At 37.9% G+C, this 9423-nt stretch overlaps 1 protein-coding gene across 2 annotated transcripts in view; it reads right to left on the bottom strand.

Moving 5' to 3' along the window:
• Positions 1-479: 479 nt before the first annotated feature.
• The window catches only part of GXYLT1 (glucoside xylosyltransferase 1), a 53115-nt gene continuing 44171 nt past the window's right edge, over positions 480-9423 (bottom strand). For both annotated transcript variants that reach the window (XM_060112498.1, XM_060112500.1), the window contains one exon: positions 480-6115. In XM_060112498.1, the coding sequence (XP_059968481.1) occupies positions 5954-6115 (162 nt within the window). In that variant the 3' untranslated portion in view covers positions 480-5953. The remainder of the gene's footprint in view (positions 6116-9423) is intronic.

The following is a 9423-nucleotide window of genomic DNA, read 5'->3' as shown; positions in this document are numbered from 1 at the left end:
GAGCAAGTGAATGGAGACAGGTGGCACCTTCCTCTTATAAAAAGATATATTTTTGCCTCTGGTTGTCACTTGAGATGCAGAATGTTGGCTGTCACTTGGGGGCCGTCGGGGGAGACACAGCTCACATGCTGAGAACAGTACTGTAAAGACAAAAGGTACCCAGGTTTCTGATGACATTGTCCAGTTGCCAAATTAGTCCAGGAACTGCCCTTTTAGTTATCAAACTTCCCAAGCCTAAAGATTCCAAAATTGCTTCTGACTGCTAGAATAATTCAGACACATCACTTGAAGAAATTAGATATTTATTGAGTAGATGTTTATTTAGTAAGAACAACACAAAATTTCTCAAGAAAAAGATGATTTGAATCCCCCCAAAACAGAACAGAGCAACTTTCCATTATTCTCAGGTTACATCCCAATCTATAATCTTATATTGACCCTCCCTTTAATAAATGTCAAGATACACAAAATACTTGGAGGAAGATACCCAAATTATCCTAAAACTGTCATATTTTCAGGTAAAAATCAATTTAAGAGTAGTAATCTCTGTGTAACACAGTACACCAAAATGCCTTCCTGCAACTTTAGAATCATTACTACTCAAAATATTAACATATTTATGCAAAATGCTTGTGAAAAATGGAAACACCTTCCAGTTTCTGACTTCAGGAACAAGTACAAACCACCATCTCCTTCATAAATCTTCTGTTACAACATGCATCAAAAGCCACTGGCCCAGCTCTCAGATACTGACAACAATGGATGTGATGCAATGGATGACACAGTTTACAGCTATGCTACAAGCCCTGAATTATTTTTGCATAACATTCCAATATTCCCTGAAGAGATTTTATACACAGGTTGAAAACAGCTATTTACCATCATAGTCAAAGTCAACTTACATTTTAAATGAAAGGTACACTGTTGCTTTTCTTCAGTTTTTACAAGGAGTTGCTATGATGATGTGTGTTTGAATATGCTCACAAATTCAGATTGTATATGTAAACTACACATAATCAGAGGCTCCACATCAGGTCTTAAGTTTGGCATTAAAATGTCTGACCACAGACCCTCCAAATAACATTCACAGCATTAGAAGTGACAGAAATTTTCCTTTCTTTTTCTCTCCGTATCTTTTCAAAGGTCCTCTTTTGTTTGAAAACTGGGTGTACAGAAAATTCTTAAGAAACAATCCCATTAGACATTTGGAATTAATTGGTAGAGATGAGGTGACAATACATATTTTCCATTTAGAAGTTTGACATCGACTTGTAATCAGTTTTAAATTGCCTAGTCCAATATGCTATTCCATGTTCTCATAATTCTGTAATTGCTAGATATTTGGATTAATACCATATTCATTTTTAGTTAAAAAAAATTCTTGCATCACCTTTCACCCCTGCCTTAAGTTTATATAATTTAGTTATAAAAATCTAGTTTCATGTTCAATGAATTAAGAAACGACGAACACCAGGACAGTTTAGCCAGACTTTAACAGGCAAAAAAGGGTTGCTTTGGCAATGTATAAAAGGATAACTGTTACAGTACTAATCATTATTTAATCTACTTTTATTAAATATTAAAATGCAATAAGGCAATTGTTTAAGATGCTTGATATTACATTTAATAAAATGATAACTGGCCCCACACCTGACATACTGCTTCCCTACTTCTCTATTTTACTCTAAGGAACCAAAAGTTATTTAAAAAAAAAAAATCAGTGGTCTCGCTAAATCACTACTGATTAACACTAAGGTGTTTATTACTTACAATATAAACTTCTGAAAAAGAAGACACTGAATACTTTCTTTTAAGGTTTTTCCATTTAACGTACTCCTGCTGTCTCCTGTTCTCTTTAATCCATTCCTAACACTACAACTGGAAGTATGCCTACTGAAGAATCAAGAGATGTGATGTACTGTTTAAGATGCCATTCATTCAAGGTAGGGCAGTGGTTCCCAAATCTAGCTTCTTATCAGTATCATCTGGGAAAACCACTGTGATAGATTCCTGGGCCCCCTTCAGATCTGATACGGCCATTCCCTCCTCCTGTGTTATCTATGTGGTCAGTCCTGCATAGTTCAGCATCTGGGAAGACTAAAAGGATGTTAAAAAGGAAGATATTTGTCATTGTGTTTCGACAGGTCTTAGCTCACAAACTTGGATCCAATTAACGAAAAAATACAAAAAAAAATACAATGTTGACTCACAGCACTAAATGATCAGTGAGTAGAGTGACTGGGAAAATACTTTAGGATCAACAAATCAAACAAAGGTAGCCTGGTTGCCCCTTCCATGAAATCCAGCACAATTCCTGAGCCCAGAGGGCCTCGTGAACTGAAACAGAGGAAGGCAAGCAGACAGTGGTACAGGCTGGGGTGCTGCAACTCAAAAAGTGACTGTTCCCACACCTCCGCTCTCTACCTCTACTTCTCAATTTCCCCACTCTCATCCCCTCTCTTCTTGCACTCTGCCTTTGGCCATTCTCACTCTTATTCCCTTCTCTTTCCTCACTTTTCTCACTTCCTCTCTTTTCCTTCTTCCTTTGATCATTCCTTTACATCATTCTTTCCTTTGCTTTCTCTTCCTTAAAAATTCTTCCTTACATAATCTAAGCAAATTCATACCGGAGATATAAAACATGTCAAAAAACATTCAGCCTAAAACAGAATGATCTGTTCAGGAGACAACAGAGCAACACAGAACTTCAACAGTAATGCTGCTGTGGCATGATACAAGCCATGCAGCAAATCCATTCTCTCTTCTGGGTCTCAACTTCATGACTTCTGAGTCTTATGAGGTGGGAGGGGCATACTGATTGTTCACAAACTTATGGCACAGAGAAGGTTAAATGATACGCCTCGGGTCCCTAACCAAGAAGAGTGTCCAGATCTAGTTCACAGTCTGGTTTTCTTTCCATTACACCAATAACATCTGACTGAAGGCAAGATGAGAGAGCAGTGAGTAAGCAGTAGTATTGTTTCAGGCTCTGAGGTGTCCAAAGATAAGTGGGTTACCATATACATTATGAACTACTCTTCACAGGGAAAAAAAAAAAGTATGTATTTTCTTAAAATGTAAATCACAATATATATTTTCTAAAGGTTTTCCAAGTTCCTCTAAGATGGCTACTTCATATAAATGAGGGTTGGCTACATTATAAAGTCATTCCACTTTGGTAATACTGCAGCCCAGAGATAGTTCTGAGGTCAGAATTGTTCTAACACATAGACTCAAAGAATATAGAATGTAATTCATATAAACTGCATAGATACACCATCTTATGGAAAGAAATATAAAACGTTCTCTAAGCTGTTCTAGAATTTAACCTCATTAATGCTGAGAACTGCATTTCTTGAGACTTCTCAAGGAAAAAGTTACCTTATCTAAACTCAGAAAACTCATTTTAATATTGTTAAGGTCTTTTTGTGATACCCTAACTTTCAGGTAAACACAGTCCCTAAGTGGAGAGTTTTCACCATAACCCAATTTATGGTAAAACGCTCAATTAAGTCAGGTCTGAATAAACCACATGAAGAACCTTCCAACTGATCCACAATGTAGAGTGTGTAACAGTGTAAATGGGTACAACAGGCGTGAGACCACAGCATACAGTCTAGTTAAACTATGATCACACTCCACCCAGTCCCAATCATACTAGAGCCTATGGGGCTAAGAGTCTCTGTTCACTAAGGAAATTAAATCTAAGCAACTTCCTAATATAAATTTGTATCTTGTCAATAACCCCAAGTACTTACGCTAATGTTTCAGAATCACATTTATAATCCACCAACTGTGCCGAGAGTTGTGGTCCTAACTTCAACCTTCAAGTTGGCAAAATGATTTCCAGGGGTTCCCAAACTAACCGACACCAAAATCATCTGAGGTGCTTATTAAAAATAGAATCATAATGTGACTTATTTTTGCACTCTGATTCTAACATTGTAGTCAATAAGGGAAATCTGCCTAAGAACTGGATATTAACTGAAGCCAAAGGAGATATGATGTCACTGTGGTTACCGAAGTGTTCACAGAGGAGAAATAACATGATGCCTGGCATTTTCTTTAAGATACTTCAGCAAAGGAAAAAGGGATAGATGACACAAATGTGGTAAGATATTGACGTGTTTGATCTGGACAAGGAGTACCACTGTACTATTCTCTCTACTTCTGTGTAATGTGCAGACCCATCTAGACATGGGGTACCAGAGTCACCAAAGGTGAGGCCCAGGAATCCATTCTCAGCAAGGTCCCCACAAGAGTCTAATGTAGCCAGGTCACCAATGGTCTCACCTGGGGACCATTAAAAATGATCCTATACTCTCCAAACTTCAAAATTCTAGGGACCTCATTTTTTATTTAGCAAATCAACTTCAACAAGTTCACAAGTTCTCACAGTCACCACGGTGCTCTGCCAGGGACGCACAGACTGTGCTCTCTGAACGCTTCTGTCCAAGAGTGCTGAGCTGGCCATCAGCTTCTAATCTGCCTTTCTTACACCTTCCTCTCTCAATTTGTCCCTGACTGAACTGCAAAGACAGAGCACCGTCTTCCACGTCTCCACAGAGGGCGCTGTGTCTTCATAAAGCCAATCACCACTATTTTCACAAAGGTGATCGTCTTCCTTCATGGTTTTCTCTTCTCTATTTAAGCGTTAAAATGTCAAAAGGAGAAAAAGAAGTTAACCATACAGTACTTGGTAAAATGAGACGTGTGCCCCAGCACAGTACATGCTAAGTACTCAGAATCTACAGCTATAGAAGACAGGTCAAAAACACAGAGAAGTAATATTTTCTTATTGCCAAGATAAAAAAAATAATAACTGTCTTAAGTGAGATTTAAAGAAGGAGGACATGCACATCAAACCAAATCAAAACTAGTTTTTCTATAATCAGATGTGACAATCTTCTGAAGCCAATCATCCATGAAAGTTGTCTAACTTAAAGTAAGGCTCTATACGTATATTTGCTTCTTCAAAAATATCTTGCAAAGCCATTTTGAGGTAGAAGGACAAAGGTTTCAGTGGACCAGTTTTTTCCTGCTCCACTGTAACTATAATGACTGCTCACAGGAAGTACATAGCTTATGCATTTTGGTCCATCACATTTTCCACCATCATATAAGTACACTCGTTAGGTTCTCATTTTATTATCAGTATATTTACTGTGTCCAGAATGCCCAGTAAAGCTGAAAATTTTCATTTAAAGTGAGAAAAAATTTCCTAAAATACCTAATTAATAATCTTAGATATGACTTTTGGCAAGACAGTTAAGCACGTACAAATGAAAATTCTACGTTTCACAAATACACACAGAGACTAATAATCAAAACTTTCAGTTTTCCCTCTCAATTTTAAATGTGCAGTTTACTTATAAACTAAAAATAAGTTTAAGCATGATTGTCACAAAAATATTTTAAAACAGAGATGAAATGTATAAAGGCACACACAGATTGTCGATAGTGACATCAGTTACATCCCATTTCTTTAGAAACAGAACATTTTCTGCTCCTGTAAACAACTTTCTTTTCTCACACATTTAAAGTGAGGTTAGTGCTGACATAAAATTATTGCTATACTCACAGTTTGAGTGTTTCCACTGTGTATGAGGTACATTTTTCTCCAACCATACATCCCTACTGCTCTTACCCACTTGAGAGTAAGAGTAAAACAAAGTCTGTAGGCTATAACCATTCAATAATATCTTCATCAATACTAGAATGATAGCAAATAGCATTACAAAACATCAGAAGTCAAAACTATCTTCTTGTTGGGGTCCAAGACTTCAACTTATTCTTCATTACATGAAAATACTGCTCATTTAGCTTCTTCGGGAAAAAAATTATTCTGAAGATAAATAATTCCTTCCTGAACACTTCATCTAAGACTATTCCTTCACACATATCCTCTGATATTTTGTTGTTTTAATTCATTTGATTTAGCGGTCACCAAGAATCACCTTTCCTTTGGTGGTCTATCATAACGATCTTGTATGCTTTTTGACAGCTGTTTGATAAATATTTTGTAAATTTTTCCACAGTATGTATGCACTGTCTTTTGTAGTTCCAGTTCTAAAGGCTTTAATAAAGAATGGATGTTGTCATCTTCAAAAGAACACTAGAGAAAGAAAATAAAAAGACAAAGATATATATAAAAATTTAACTCTATTCCCAACAACTTCTTCTTCAATCAACTTGACATTGACAATCTCCATTTAAAGTCTCACAGAAAGCATGTGCCCCCAAAATAATTTCAATGAGTTAAGCAGACTACGATCTCACAGGAGGAGGGAGAGAGTACGGGTAACTCACTGGGGGTACTGGGGAGAGCCCTTCAGAGAGGAGCGTGGAGGCAGGGCACTCCAGGCCAAGGCAAGAACATGGTCAAGGGCAGAAGACCAGAGATACTGACAGGCGTGAGGTGACAACCAAAAGCTCGAGGTGTCTGAGAGAGACTAATAAGCCAAGAATCACTCTGATAACACTGGTGCGGCTGGACTGGAAAGGAGTGAGATGGAGGCACGGAGTGGGAGGAATGCAAAATGACAGCACAGGTCAGTGCTTCCCACAGAACTCTAACTGCACAAAGGGATCCCAGGGATAAATATGTTTGAGAACTGCTAAATACCATGCACTCTTGGGGGGATTCACAGTGGCACATGAAAAACTATAAAAACAAAAAACACATCTGTTGGGTATTGTTTGGCCCACTAATTCCAAAATATACTTTTTACCCTTTTCACCATAGAATATATTAATATTCCAAGGAATATATTTTGGAAAACACTGTTGTAATAGTTAAGTGCAAATAACCTGTGAGCTTAGTATTTTCAACCAGGTACATTTTTTCATTTAGTATTTGCAGCTACAATCCGAAAGACTGACGGGGCTTGAAAATAGAACATTTTATGGGAAAAGTTTGAAGTCAGTGAAAAATGCAAAATCCTGAAGGAAATTCAGAACCTGAAATCTAGAAGGGCTGCATATGACCTGAGGTTCACTACGCTGCCACTGAGGGAGAGGAAATAAAAGCACCATTTGAATCACAATTAGTGAGTCTGTAGGAAGCCACAGCCCATCTAGGGAGAACAGGCTGAACACAGATGCTAATTTAGAACATGGACGTGTAGAGCTGCAAAGAGATCCTAAACCTGGGTGCCTCTAGTGCAAGAACACTATGAACATTAACTGCATGAAACCTTCACTCTTGGGGTGATTTTTCAAACCTAATCCCATATACTGAAGATAAATATCTTGAAGTATTTTTGAAAACAACAAAAAAAAGAGAGAGAGGCTTAACTGGGAAGAACATAACGAAAATAACAACAGCTAGCACACAGGGATCTAGGAGAGACTGTTGAAAGCCGGACTGGTTAAAAGAGGACCCTTCCTACTCTGCCTGGCATTGTTCTAAGAGCTTTATACATATTAATGCACTTAAGCCTCATACCAACTTCATGAAATAGGACATCACTATTTACAAAGAAGCAACTTAAGGCAGGGGGAGAATCTTCCCAGTTACAAAGCTAGTTAAGAGGCTAAGCCAGGAGTCCACCTCAGCTGCAAAAGAAATCGACAGCTAGTGGGAAGCAGCCACATAGCACAGGAAGATCAGCTCGGTGCTTTGTGACCACCTAAAGGGGTGGGATGGGGGGGTGGGATAGGGAGGGTGGGAGGGAGGGAGATGCAAGAGGGAAGAGATATGGGGATATATGTATATGTATAACTGATTCACTTTGTTATAAAGCAGAAACTAACACACCACTGTAAAGCAATTATACTCCAATAAAGATGTTAAAAAAAGAGAAAAAAACGTCAACAGCTTTACAACCATACAGCACTGCTAGTCAGTTTCAAAGACACTGTTAAAAGATGCAGCTCTGTTAACAGTGGGAAACTGTGCTGTGCTGTATACAGCACATTTGTCTGGGGTTATGATGAAGAAGGTCAGGTTTACCTTACCTTCTTCAAGGTTTAACACCTGTATTAAGTGATACTGTCAAGTAACATTTCACTGTGTATAAACAACATACTTGGACAACTGTGGCTGAGAGGCGAGTAATAATGGAAGAGCCAACTGTGGTCTTTTTCTTACTCTACAATGACAAGAAATGAAAACATAACAAAAGTGTTTAAAAGTAAACTCCCAGGAGTACTTGAGATTCAGTTCATCCATTTTCATGTGATTTAAATCCCAGTGTTTGGGGTTAAATTTCTTTTTTCTTCACTGGGAAAGTCTTTTGATGAGTATTTTCCCAAAATAAAAATAGTGCCTCATGAATTAGGGCCCTTTTAGTCCAACATATAACACAAGTAATTTGACCTTTACGGGAGAAGGTGATAAATCACCCAGATGTCTACCTGTAGTACACAGCCGGAAGTCACACCCTCCACCAGCCACAGACTCTGCAGTGTCCAGGAGTTGTGCAGCATGGAATGCACATCCAGACGTTCCCTTTCCCAGAGGCCACATGTGCCCTTACCTAACTGTGTGCCTCTTCCCATACTGAGTGCTACCCTTGACTGGTCTGCACCATTCCTGCCTGCCTGGTACTCATCCTTCCAGCTCAGTCCAATGTCAGCTCCTCTGAGAACCTCTCCTGACACAGTTAATCACTCCCTCCCTCTTCACTGGCACCGTACCCAGCACACAAACTTTTAGGAAGGTCATGTTTTATATCTAAGACTGTCAGTTGAAGGCAGTGAATAAATAGTGAGGTTATGATGACCACAAGTAGATAATTAAAAGGCATTTTCGAAAAACAGAACATGTTTTAAAAGTATGGCAGAATGGCAGGCAGTTCAATCTGACAAATGCTGAGTGCCAACTATATACAAGGTCGTGCAGGAGGGAAATGGTCGAGAATCCCTTGCATCTCTGCAAACCTACTGCATCTTATGCAAATAGAAGAAGGGTGTGAAGTAAATCAAAGGTAACAGAGAAACACCAAGAAATCTAATAATTCAAACGAAATACAAGAAGCAGAAAATATTTTACAGAGCAATAAAATATTTTGTTCCCATTGCAAATTTGCAATTTTTAATCTTAGTATTTTTATTCACTCAGCAATTAATATTTAACAACTATGTGTGGGCTGTAAAAACTGATTTGCTGGCAGACATAGCCATGCGTTTACATTTTAAAAATGGTTCACGTCCTTATTGTTCACAGCATTCGATGGCTATGACTAAGCTTCTGTCTGAAACTTGCATAAATGCCCTTGTCTAAACTGCAATTCTTTTAAATTACACTTCTCACTGAATTATAGATAAGGAAAGATAAAAATACTAACCAAGAGCACCAAAAAAGACTGATTAACTTCATTAAGTTGAAAAATGGGTAATATGGCTATTAATATGGACCCAAAACAAATATTAATCTTTAATTACTTCAGTATTTGAAATAGTTTTTAAAATAAGATTTAT

The sequence above is a fragment of the Mesoplodon densirostris genome, chromosome 11 (genome assembly GCF_025265405.1).
Source record: "Mesoplodon densirostris isolate mMesDen1 chromosome 11, mMesDen1 primary haplotype, whole genome shotgun sequence".
Classification (NCBI taxonomy): Eukaryota; Metazoa; Chordata; class Mammalia; order Artiodactyla; family Ziphiidae; genus Mesoplodon; species Mesoplodon densirostris.
This window is presented reverse-complemented; position numbering and strand designations above follow the sequence as displayed.